Genomic DNA, 13947 nt, shown 5'->3' on the forward strand with positions numbered 1-13947 from the left:
ATATCAGACACAAGATGAGAGCATGTAATGTTAACAGTAGAGTAACTAGCAGAGTATTTACTCATACAATCACCTCAGGTGTCCGTCCTGTCCTTCTACCTTGTTTAGACAAGGTGCTATTCCTATCTGTAAGACAGGATCGTGTCTCCTGTCTCCACCACTTCCTGTGTCATACTCACATCCTCATCCTTACTCAGCAACAACTTTACCCACTGTGCCATCTCCCCACATAGCTTTACTTCCAATCAGAGGAAGAAGGCAGAAGGCAGTAAGGACTAAAACTGTAACACAGTAATGATACCTCTTCAGATGCTCTGTTCACACTCCAGACTTTATATATAAAAATGACTTTCATTATATAGCACCAGAAAAATCTAAAATATTACTTATAATACACTGAATCCTTATTAGTACTAAAATCAAATATACAAGAACTATGAGAGACAAAAAATAAAGTCTCTTGGTCTAACATTCACATTATGTAAACAAGATTTATGATTTTTTAAAACTTCAGGAAACAAAATTCTTGTATTCTAAACCATACATATGAACTGAAAAAAATACAGTTGATAGAATAGCACTGACTTCTTTGTCACTAATACATAAGAGCAACATAAATAAGTGAAAGGTTTTTTTTATGAGTTTTAAGCCATGGGTGCTGGGAACTCAACTAGGTAGGTGCCTGGGGAGGGGGCGGGGGGGCAGAGGCAGCAAGCTGTCTTAACAAAGAGCTACCACTCCAGTCCTCAACGGCTTTCAGCATAAGACAATGGTGTTCATCTCATCTTCTTGAGCTACATTAAGCTATTCATCTCCCAGTGTGCTTATACAACTGACATTAAGGAAAAAAAAATCCACAACTTAAAAGGTTCGTTTTTTTATGTACAAAAAAGGTACTGTGTTAAGTGGCTATAGTATGAGGCACAAAAAAGCTACATAAACATAAACTATTTCCCTCTTAGGAAAATCCCTGCTATACGGCTCACAACACAAAAGCACTCACTTGTCCGACTGCCCTGCATTTGCTGTGCTTTCAGCTCTCATTCGCGTAAGTGCAGCAGCAGCTTCATCCAACGCACAGCTGACAGACGATGTCAACCTCCGGAGTACTTCAGGGTCTGCAAAGGCTTTACCATCGGCCGTGGATAACTTGCCTATTCCTATTGTATTATTTTCACACCAATATGGAAATACCCAAAAGGAAAACAAAGCAAAACTCACGTTACTAAAATCTGCATGTTAACTTGAGCTTTAGATACTATAATAGAAATATCTGTCTATAATCTTGAGGTAAATAACTTTTCTCGAATCTAAAAACTTTATCCACACCATATGGTCCCTGGATACATGATCTGACACACTATGGTGTCAGATGTGGGTCTTTAGCCTGTGCTGGACAGATAGGAGACTTCTCTGAAACATGTCCTGTCTTTGGGAGAACAACTTATGTTCAGAGGTTACTGAGCTGTAGGTATTGAGTCATAAGCTATTTAGTCACTTTTATCACCACAGGCAGAAAGACTTCCAAAAATAAAGTCAATATACAGCAAAACAAAGAAAAAGAATTCTAGAAAAATCATTTTTGACTCACTGACGCCACAAGTGTCAGCAACATCACTCTATTTTTGGTAAATGTCTACTTTTGCTTCAAGAAAATGGATGAGTAGAATACAGGCTGCATAAAAAAGATAATCTACATATAACCACCTCTTAAAAACTCACTACATATGCTTACCACATGTACTTAGAATCTTCTAAAATTATTCAAAATAGCAAAAGAAATACAAAAGTAAAAATAGTAAACATCTGAATGAACATAATACTTACATTTCCATATATTTCTAATAAAGCAAGCTTACCATGATTAATATTCATTATTATTTTATTCCAGATTATCCATCTGCATCACCTGTGGTGCTTATTAAAGACATGGGTGTTGGGATTGGAAAGATGGCTCAGTGATTAAGAGCACCTGACACTTTTCCAGGACGTGATTTTGTTACCAGTTATCAGGCAGCTCACAAACACCTGTAACTCCAGCTTCAGGGAATCTGACACCCTCTTCGGACCTCTATGGCACTTGCACTCATGTGCAACACACACACACACACACACACACACACACACACACACACACACACACACACACACACACACACACACACACACACAGTATCTCAAGCCCAAAGATATTTCAGACAAGTAATTCAGACGGAAACTAAAATTTAGCAAGGAAACGCTATTGTTAACTGTAGAACTACTTGAGATCAAAGATCATCTACTTGGTAATATGAACATTTCTGTAAAATAACAGTATTTTATAAAAGTGGGAAAGGCACAATACTTACATAGTCTTATGATGAAAGTTTATACTTGCCTAGCTTTTCTGTCAAAAACTTCTATCAACTACTGTATTGTATAAAACTAAAGGTAAATTTGAGAAGCAACTATGATTTCAAAAATAATAAGAACTTCTCAGTGGCCAAATTTCATTTCTGCTAATCAAGATGTCCAGATGATAAAGGCTGCCGTGGTCTGCTTGTTAACACTCAGGCCTGCCCCTGCCCCTCCCAGTGTCCTGACAACACCATCCTATGTAAAGTGCCTTTTAAGAAAAAAAAAAAACCCTCCCTCTTCTCTTCTCTCCTCTCCTCTCTCCCTCTCCCCGTCCCCCTTTAATAACAAAACTTTCCATATGAGTACCATGGCATGGTGTGAGTGACTTTCCACCGTGGCCCCCCTTGGACAGAGCCAACCCTGTCTGCATGGCGTGTCTCCCTCACCCGCTGTGGGGCACCTTGGCTCAAACCCACCAACACCACCACATGCTGTTTTTTAAATACAACACTGCTAAGATCAAACCCTACTGTCCAACTGGTGTCATTAATATTCAAAGTCAAATTGTAATCGGAAGTCTATTGGAGCACAAGTGAGATCTATTTGGTGTATTTCCAAATGAGAATTAGCTACCATTTCTCAGGCTGTTGTCAACTCTATAAGAAATTCTAGTCAGACAAGCAGAGAATGGTCATTACTTAAAAATAAAAACAGAAGAAAATGTTCATTTTAATCCATGAACTTCTAATAGCTCCCAAGTTCCTTTCTTTTGATCTTTGTTCAGCCTCAGCCACCAGAATGTAGAGACTGCTAGGACTGAAGGGACCCACCACCATGTATGCCCACAAAAGCAATTTTAGTGGATAATAAGGATGCAGCAAAAATATTAATAAAAGATAAATAACCCATGGCAAATTATGGTGATCTTATGTCGAGCAGCAATAACCAAAAATACAAAGAGCATAGTGTAACCAGATTAATCTTTCCAACTTCAGACATTTAATCACAGGACTACAAGACTTAACATAGAGAAGGCATTACAGCATCTAGGTTTCATTTGAAGATAAGGGTAAATGATTTTTTTTTCTCCCTTTCCTTTTAAAACTTAATAAAAATAAGCAGAATGCAATACAGGAATTCCACCCTTGATAAAACTAAGATACCTCTTTAAATCTAAGGTTCTATTGTAAGGTAAACAGAACAGACTAAGCAGAAACAGCTATCAATGAGAAACAAGGAGATCATAAAGTAAGGACTTGAGAATTAGATAAAGAAACTGTAAGGCTTTGGTCATGAAACTGGGACACTAGCTGAACCTAATCAATTAAGTACAAGTCTCCATAGACTCTCTAAAACCAAACGGGATAGGACCTCAACTAGGAGACAAGGAACAGGGGGAGACAGAAAGGAGGAGTATTGGATGGATGGTGAGAAGGTGAACACCAACATGCTGCATATTCAATCCTCAGGTTCCTTCCTTTTTGTTCCTAAGAGACAGAGTGTTAGCAGCCAGACTTGTTATTCACAAGACTTAAAACTTGCAGACATGTCTCTCAAGAAATTCAGCAGATTTGAGAGGAAAGACCTACATAGTAATATGTTAGGTAATCTCAAAGAAATAAAAACGTCTGTATGTAATCACAGGTAGGAAAACTAAAATGTTCCTAACAAATTAGATAACACTGGCATACTTATATTATCCTTCAGTCAGTTTATTTATTGTTACGTGTATTTTTAAGTGTTCGACTGTGAGCATGTATGTGTATCAAGTGCATGCATGATGACAAGAGGTCAGAAAATAGGGTCAGGTCCCCTGGAACAGGAGTTAACAGTGGTTGTGAGGCATTTCTTAGGTGCTGGGAACTAAACCCTGGTCATTTCCAAGAGCAACAGGTGCTCTTATGTGGTGGTATTGTGTTCTCCAAAATATTGTGCATCCTAATAAATTTATCTGGGGTCAGAGAACAGAACAGCCACTAGATACAGAGGCTAGAAAATGGTGGCATGCACGCCTTTAATCCTAGCATTCCAGAGACAGAAATCCCTCTGGATCTCTGTGAGTTCAAGGACACATTGGAAACAGCCAGGCATGGTGACTCACGCCTTTAATCCCAGAAAGCAAGCCTTTAATCCCAGGGAGTGATGGTAGAAGGCAAAGATATATAAGGTCTGAGGACCAGGAACTAGAAGCATTTGGCTGGTTAAGCTTTTAGGTTTTGAGCAGCACAGTTCAGCTGAGAGCCATTCGGATATGAGGACACAGAGGCTTCCAGTTTGAGAAAACAAGATCAGCTGAGAAGTTGACCAGGTGAGGTTAGCTGTGGCTTGTTCTGTCTCTCTGATCTTCCAGTGTTCACCACAATACTTGGCTCCAGGTTTGATTTTATTAATAAGAACTCCTAAGATTCCTGTTACACTCTTAGTCACTAACTCCACTTTTACAGTCCCTATTTACCCACCTCTTAAGACTTCACTTAAGATAAAATCTACTGTCACTGTAAAGTTAAAGCATATCAAACAGATTATCCTGGTGGGTCCAACCCAATCAGAAACTCATGAAAAGCAGAGAGAGTTCTTTGCCTGGGGATAACAAAGATAGGGAATTTAAGAAATAAAAAGATTTTTACGTGCCCTTACTGGCTTAAAAATGGAGAGGAGCTGTGCATCAAGGAATGTGGAAGCAAGAGAAGATACAACTGATTGTCCACAAAGAGCTTGGAAGCGAACCTTCCCCAACAGCAGATAGGTACAAACGTAACACAGGTGATTTCAGTTTACAAGATCTTAATGCAAGAGATTTCAGCCACACTATGATCTAGTGTCTGATACAAAAATTACAAGGCATTTGAGTGCTTTTTCTTGTGGCTGTATAAAAAATAACTACAATGCAATAGGAAACCAGTGAATGCCTCACAGTGAAATGTATCAGTTGGCAAAAGAGATGTGTACACTTTCCAATTTCGCTTTTTATGTCATTGCTATTGGCTATAAACAGAACTCAGAGATCACCACAGTCAAACACAATTTGATAATCTGGAAAGACAAGCCAAGGCAATTAAAACAAAACCAATTTTCAAATGCCACCAAGTTCTGGGAAAGACTAGGAACTAGTGGTGCAGAAAATGAAACCATTCACAACTGCAACACACAAGAGCAGAAGACAATAGGGCAATAATTTCAAAAATCTGCAGGAAATTATTTTTAAACTAAACTTCAATGCATAAACTATTAAGCATGAACACAGTAAGACATTTCCACTTGAGATCTCAGAAAATTTTGCCCCTCACAAGTAAAATGAGGGAAAAATAAAGCAAAACTATTAACAACAAAAACCTCACACATTCATACATCTTTCTTGAGAAAGGTGTTCTAGGGCTAGAGAGATGGCTCAACAGTTAAAGAGCACTGGCTACTCTATCTAATCAAGCAAAACCTAGACTATGAAATAACTCATCAATTCTCCCAACAGACAGGATATTTAGTCATTAAAAGTAAATTTCTACTTTTTTCCCCCTTTCGACTGTCTTTATGGCCCCATTTTTAAAGGAATCCTTGAGATACATATGCAAGAAATCATATATGAAATAACAAAGTACATATCTATATTTAAAGACATGGGGATGTCAAGAGAAGAGTAATGAATAAAAGATGAATAAAAAATGAAAAAGAATAAGTCTACCCATGTACTGATGCTTATTAAAGTTGAAAAATCACAATTGGAGTTTGCTATGCTATTTCAAGCTTTTGTGTGAAATTTTTTATTAGAAAAGAATGAATAAGGGAGAGAAATAAAAGAATGAGGAAGAAAAAAATTATTTGTAAAATCCTCCAATTGAAATTATATTCTTACGGAGAAAATAAAACAATTTGCTTTACTTATATAGGTATACAGCCTGTATTGCACACTGGGGGATTCGAAGCATTCAATTATTATCATAAAGTTGCTGCAAACTGCAACTGAGAACTAAATCACTGCTGCTAGGACAAAGAAGAACTACTGCAAGTCTTGGGTTAGAATATTCCATTAATATATAACCTAGTTTCATGTGTATTATGTATTAAAGATATCAATAGTTTATTCATTAGCAATAAATTCAGTCAACAACACTGTAATTAAACTTCAATGAATCTTACCTAATGTGTTTTTTCAAAGAAATAAAGGAGCACACACTACAGTAGCAAGAGCTATGGTATGGATAATAAGGAAGACATGACTATCAAGAGCACAAGACATACATACCTGCAGCTTCTAGTAAAGCTTCCAGTCTAGCCTGTGTCTCTGGATCTACCGTCCTGAGGTCTGCACCATCAGCAGTGCCTGATAAGAGCAACTTGGAAGCTGTTTCCAGCATTGGATTCTCCAAATCATCCTGGTCCAAAATGAAAGACTCCACCTAGAAAAGAAAAAGAAGACAGGAAAGAGGAGAAGAGGACAAAAACAAAGTAAGATCAGAGGGAGAAAAAATATATTTAACATAATTACCAATGATAAGTATAGTAGCAATTCTAAATAAATTCAAACAGCTAACACCCACTGCTTAAACTAAGAGAAAATTAAAAGTTGAAGATTTTGAGAACTCAATCTTCAACTGCAATCTTTTTATTTACTGAAATCACATGCATTCTTTCCAGTTTTAATGTGTGCATAAGATACGCCTAAGCTTGTAAACATAAATCCTGGATCCGTCCCTCTACCAGCTCTTTAGGTAGTCATTTTAAACACTTGGCTTTCCTTAGTTTTTGCACTTAGAATTTTAAAATTACAGATAATGCTTAAAAGCTCAAATTTTTCATTACAACAAAAATGAAAATGACAGGTTCATTTTAATTAATCTTTTGAGGATGTTTGTCAAAAATCCAAGTTTAATAGACATCGTTTGACAGTTGTAAAAAGCATTTCATGAAAAAAAGTGGTTAAGTTTTCTTGTGTCTCAAAAATTTGTGAAAAGAGAGCTGGAGAGGTGACTCAGCAGTTAAAAGCATATATACTGTTCTTGCTGAGAATCCAAGTTCAGTTCCCAGCACCCAAGCTGGAGGATTTACAAATGCCTACCAACCCTTACTCATGTGCACATATCCACATATACCAATAATTTCAAAAGATAATAAATCTTTTAAAAACTAGTGAAAAGTGAGATCTGAAATATTTTCTTTTCTTTTTTTTCCCCTCTGTGTAGTTTTGCGCCTTTCCTGGATCTTCTTCTCTAGACCAGACTGGCCTTGAACTCACAGAGATCCGCCTGCCTCTGCCTCCCAAGTGGTGGGATTAAAGGCATGTGCCACCACCGCCCGGCCCTGAAGCATTTTCTTTAACTACAAGCATATAGCAATGAACAATACTTGTATACTTTGGTTCTACAACCTTAAGGATAGGAAACATTTACTTACTACTGTGAAAATGTCTACATACATACTACACATTAGAAACAACAAATGCCTCAGTATTATGGGGACAATAATTCTGACCTCCCGATACCCTGAAATGATCTACTAGACCCACAAAAGTTTATAGACCATATGTTTAGATACACTCACTATAAATAAGAGTAAAATGAAAGAAATTCAAGGAAACAGAAACCTATCCACCACAGCTCGTTTTGTTGTTGATTTGAGTTTGGCTATGCTGCCCAGTCCAGCATCAAAATCCTGGACTCAAGAGATCATACTGAGAAGTACTGGGAACCTAGGCAGACAAGACCACATCCAGCAAAAATTTTAAGGTGCTTCTATACAGCACTGCAAAAACTACAATAAAAAACCTAAAGTAATAGGGGGCTAGAGAGAGATGGCTTAGTAGGTTAAGTACACTAAATGCTCTTCAGAGAACCCGAGTTTGATTCCCAGTATCCACACAGTGATTCACAAATGAATGGGGATGTGACATCTTCTAGCCTCTGAAGGCATGCAAGGGATCTACAGGGATGCAAGTAGTCTACAGACATACACGTAGGCAAAACACTCATACACATAAAATATAAAGAACATACACAAAGTAATATATATCTAGAGCACAGCATGCTCAGGCCTAGTATCTAAAAGTACAAAAGAAAAGCAGTCAACAGAAAAGCATTTAAATACTGACAGTGACATTTTTTTTCCATCCTCAAATGTCATCACTTTAAAATGGCTGTCTCTCTGATGGGAGTATATGGACCCAAGTGCTATATATATGGACCCAAGTGCTGGTACTCTCAGAGGCCTAAGGCATCAGATCCCTTGGTGCTATAGTTACAGGTAGCTTTGAACAGCTTGATATGGGTGCTGGGAATGGAACTTAAGTCCTCTGCAGGAGCAAGGAGACAGGGGGCTCTCAACCACTGAGCCATCTCTCCACCTCCCATTCTTTTCAGAGACAGTGTCTCACTGTGTATAGTCCAGCCTCCCTTGGCACTCACTGTGTAAACTAGGCTGGCCTTGAACTTCGAGATCCACCTACCTCTGCACCACCACACCCAGCTTACCACTGCTATTTTTTTTCCAGAGCTGAGGACCGAACCCAGGGCCTTGCGCTTGCTAGGCAAGTGTTCTACCACTGAGCTAAATCCCCTACCTACCACTGCTATTTTTAATCAGCACACACTTAGTGGTAAATTATACTTTCAAGTTTTTGTTTTCACACACACACACACACACACACACACACACACACACACACACACACACCACACACACATATCACACAGTGCATGGGTAATCAACAGAAAAGTTGCAGGAATTCACTGCTCCTTCAGCTTATGATCCTAGGGATCAAATCCAGGTCACTAGATTCAGTCACAAGCACCTTACGCTAGAGCCATCTCATCAGCCCATAAATGACACTTCTAATATTTCAAAGACAAATGAACATAGAACACTCTGAAACTAATGTAACTGCCTAAATTTTTTCATAAAATTCTGAGGATATTAAATTCAAACAAATGTTAACATGCCAGGGCTATTCCATTCTGTTTTTTTCTTTTACTTTCTTTTTTCTTTCTTTTCTTTTCTTTTTTTTTTTTTTTTTTTTTTTTGAGGCCGAGTTTCTGTGTAGCCCTGGCAGACCAGGTTGGCTCTGTAGACCAGGTTGGCCTCTAACTCAGAGATCCACCTGCCTCCTGAGTGCTGGAATTATAATTCTGTTCGTAAAGGGGCAGCAAAGGCATGCTAAAGCGAGAGCAACACAGTCTAACTAAGTGCTTAAGTGAAGGGACGTTACCAGGTAAAGTGCAACTTCTACTTTTGTAAGTGCATTTTTGGGTGTGTTATGATTCACAAACGCCTTTGCATTCTGTAACATGGTTCAAAAGATGATTCTTTCTAAAGAAAAGGCTGTGCCCAAGCAATGACAAAATCACATCTGCTAAAATATCTCTAACAACTTCAATGTAATGAAAAAGGAAAATATATAAATATGAACACAACTGAAATTAACAGATGAGTAAGTAAATATTTTAAGTTAGCTTTAGAAAGTAAACAGACTCATTTTAAGGCAAAAATGACAGGTGCCAAATCTCTCCAAAAGTATTGTTAAGTAGAAAAGAATAATTTTGACCAAAATAACTAATCTGTTTAAGATGAGAGAGGGAAAGTTATTTGTGGCACTGGCAGATACACACACAATTTCACTCTGATGGAACAGGACAGTTCACAGCAAGAAAGTTCAACTTGTAAGTTAGGGGAAGTGGCTTACGTTACAATGTATTATTACTAAACCTAGTGAAGACTTACTACGATAAACATAGTTGAAAAAAAAAAAATAGTTGTCCAAGGCCTATGAGACGCTAAGGTAAGGCGTTTGCAGCCAAGCCTAAAAACTGGAGTTCCATTACCAAAAACCCACATGTTGGGAGGAGAGAACAAACTCCCATAAGCTGTCCTCTGACCACCATATGTTCATCACGGCACGTTTCCCCATCCCTGTATCAATAATTTATTGCATGTATGGTGTATGTTCGCATAGTTTCTATGTTCTCTCTCTGTTTAACTTACATGCACACCCAACAAGTAGGTAATCTATGTTCAGAAATCAAGAAACTTTTGGAGGGTGAAAAACTTCAAAGAATTAGAAATTTGGGCTGACGAGAGGGCTCAGCAAGCCAAGCTTGACAACTGAGTTCAAACCCTGGAAACTACACAGTTGTCCACTCACCCCGACAGGCCCACTGTGATACGTGTACCCATCTATCCTCTCTTACACATACACAAATGCATAAATGTACTTTTTTGGAAAGAATTTAAATTACCAGATGATCCTGATATTCTTTCCATTTTGATTCTAAAAGGTTTAGAGTATATTTGGAGAAAGAAAAGCTAATTATACAATCTTAAATGGAGAAGGGAACAAAACTGTTCTTTTCATTGATTACACATTGCAGACATTCTATATTCAAAAGTGTTTACTACTGCATTTATACATCAATGCATAAAAACCAATCCTGTTATTTAGGAACTTATTTTATAAAATGATTGTGTACAAGTGGCCAACAATACAAGTAAAGGAATATAATGTACTGTGGGGTTAGTGGTGGTGTGAAGGGCTACATGCAATTAGAGAAAAAGCAATAGACTTTTCCTTAACGCCATTAACCCTTCCCTCACCTGGAGGCTGTACATGTAGCCTTATGGTATAGAGCTTACCCAGCATGCACCAAGTCCTGGGTTCAATCCCAAGAGCTGTAGAAAGAAATATTCAATATTCTTTTTTAAAGTGGATTTTGTGTTCTATTCTCAATAAATACAGATAGAATGACACAAGAAATTCACTCTTATAAATATGAAAAATAGCCTTTTATTCAAATTTAAACTATATTAAGCATATATACCTCCTTTTCATGTTCTAAATGCTGTTAGTAGTTTGTCACTAAAAAAGTATCAAAGTTAATGAATATTTAAGTATGACAAGTATAAGTTACATTTAAAGTATTGTGGATGTATTGTCAGAACTGGGTATTCCACAAAAATGATTATGTATCACCATTTTTATTGTTTACTAATTTTTTGAGAACATACAGGAGCACTGTATCTGCATCACTCCCATCTCTCTCTGTCCATCCTTCAACTCCTCCAGTGTCCATCTTCTAAAATTCATGATCTCATCTTTATTATCATTACATGTAATACACACACACACACACACACACACACACACACACACACACACACACACGCAAACATGTGGTTACACAACCTACTGAGACCATTTAGCTTTGCTCGTATGTACATATGCCCAAGGCTGATCACTTGGGATTGACAAAATAACTGTGAGCTTGTCTGTGGAAGAGAGTGATTTTCCCTGTATTATTAAATTCTTGTCCAATATAAAGACAGAAAACTGGAAAAGAAATGTAAGAGCCTTAGAAATAAAAATCACAGGCCTAACTCATTATTACAGTTAAGAGACATACAAAGATCCTTATTTAAATGGCAGGTTTCTAAATATGCAGTACAGAGACCCAGGTAACCTCAGACCCACTCATTCAATGCTGTCTACCAAAAAAAGAAACTGTATGTTCATAGAGCTCCACAAAGTCTAACTTTAAATTTTTTTATTTTGAAATCAAGATTACTAAGTAAATTCACTACAAATGACAAAAAAGTAGTTCAAATAAACAGTTTAGGTCCCTGATACAACATAAAATGTGAATTATCTCCTATGACATATTGTTCTTTTAATAAATTGTGTTCATTTGTCTTTGGGTATCCACATGTCACAGTGTATGTGTAGAGGTTAAAGGTCAACTTGCAGGGGCCAGTTGTCTCTTTCTATCATCTGGGTTCCTGGGCTCAAACTCAGGTCATTAGGCTTGGTTGCAAATGCCTTTCATCCACCAAGTCATCTCACTAGCCCTCCTATGAGGTGTTCTTGACACTACCCCATTCCCAATAAATAATAATCTAATAGGCCTTTAGAAATAACTCAGTTTTGAAAACAGTAATAAGGCAAATCAGAAGATGAATCTTTTTTCTTAACCTAGGCACTAGAGGCATTCTGGATGAAATAAATAACCCTTTCTCGTTTGACAACCAAGAACATACCCAGACACAGTCAAACGTCTCCTTGGAAGAGTAAAGAAAAACTCCCTTCTCAATGTCCACAACCCCTTAAAAACAAAACAAAACAAAAAACAAACAAAACAAAACAAAAAACTCACATGGGAAGGAAGTTGAGAAGCTCTGAGTTAAGCAGAAGCAAACATACAAATCTAAAATGTGAAACAGTTTACAGTAAAACCATTTCTCCGACTAAGCAGAATAGCAGCAAAGATCAAAGAACTGTTCCAAGTTAACAAGACTTGAGCAACAATAAATCATAATACAGATCCTATCTGAAACCTGGCTTAAGCAAGCCAACGGGGGAAAGAGGGCATTTGAGACAAAAAGAAATAGGACTATATACTGGGTATTTGGAAGCATAAAGGCAATAGTTTGGCTATGTAAGAAAATACACTTTGCTTTTCTGAGATAGTCTCATGTATCTCTGCATGGCCTCAAACTCACTATGCAGCCAAGAGTATCTTGAACTTTGGATACTCCTATATCTACCGCCTAAGTGCCAAATTACATATGTGCATCACCAAGCCCAGTTTTATGCAATACTGAGGATCAAATCCAGAGCTTTACGCATGCAAAGCGTGCACTCCACCAAATAAGCCATGTCTCCGGCTCTAGGAAATTCTGAACAACATATATAAAGCAATTTTTGGACTGGTCTCTTTGTATGTTTGTTAATGTCTTAGCTTTGTAGTGGCTTCACTGCAGACTGATTCAGTTTTGCTTTGTCTTTTTAAAGCAAATATTACCTATATTCAGTAATAATGTTTATATTACAAAGTAAAATAATTTTATCACATTCTCCTCAATAAAAAAAAAAATATAACAGATACACTTAAATAAAAGCCAAGGTCTTTTTATAATGGTAAAATCCAAATACATGTTTATACCAGTAGCGATATTTCCAAATCGTTCTATACTCAAAACAGAAAGACAGGAAGTTTTTTGGCAATTTGAAACTACAAAACAATTTAGACCAGCTGTGAACATCAGCAATTTAAATGAACATTTTTTCTCAAAATATAGTCATTAACCTCATAGCTAAATCCAAAGGATAAGGAAATAGTGTACTTTGATTTACTGGCCATCATAATATACCAAATCCACTAAAGAAACATCTTTATACCTTGTGTGCAAAGTAGCTAACTAGCTATTAGCAACAGAAACACAAAAATGATTATTATGATCATTGCCATCCATCAATATACAATCTAGAAAGACATTGCTAAGTGCAAACAAGTATCAAATATATTTGAAAAACAAAAAGAACACTAAACAGGAAGACAGTGATAGTGATGATATGCAGAAAGAAGACAGTTCTCTATAAGTATAGTAAAAAAGAGCAATGCTTAAGGAATAGGGCACGTTAGTACAGTTCTGAAATTTTCACCATTTATAAAACCTACTGAAAGGATTCCTTTAGGCAAAGTGTTTCAGAAACATAATTAAGAGCCCATGCAAAAAGTTGTTTTGGATACATGTGGCTTCAAAGATGAAACCTATAGAATTTATTTCAGTATACCCAATACAAACAATGTAAGGTTCTGCCAGAAGGGAAGCTCAGACTATGAGTACAGCATA

General features: G+C 37.1%; 1 protein-coding gene across 1 annotated transcript in view; it reads right to left on the minus strand.

Moving 5' to 3' along the window:
* Positions 1–13947, minus strand: part of Ankrd17 (ankyrin repeat domain 17) — a 140714-nt gene that overhangs the window by 74099 nt on the left and 52668 nt on the right. The window contains 2 exon segments of the mRNA XM_006991673.3: positions 1004–1160; positions 6578–6731. Of these exon segments, the coding sequence (XP_006991735.3) occupies positions 1004–1160; positions 6578–6731 (311 nt within the window).

This window comes from Peromyscus maniculatus, chromosome 10 (assembly GCF_049852395.1).
Source record: "Peromyscus maniculatus bairdii isolate BWxNUB_F1_BW_parent chromosome 10, HU_Pman_BW_mat_3.1, whole genome shotgun sequence".
Classification (NCBI taxonomy): Eukaryota; Metazoa; Chordata; class Mammalia; order Rodentia; family Cricetidae; genus Peromyscus; species Peromyscus maniculatus.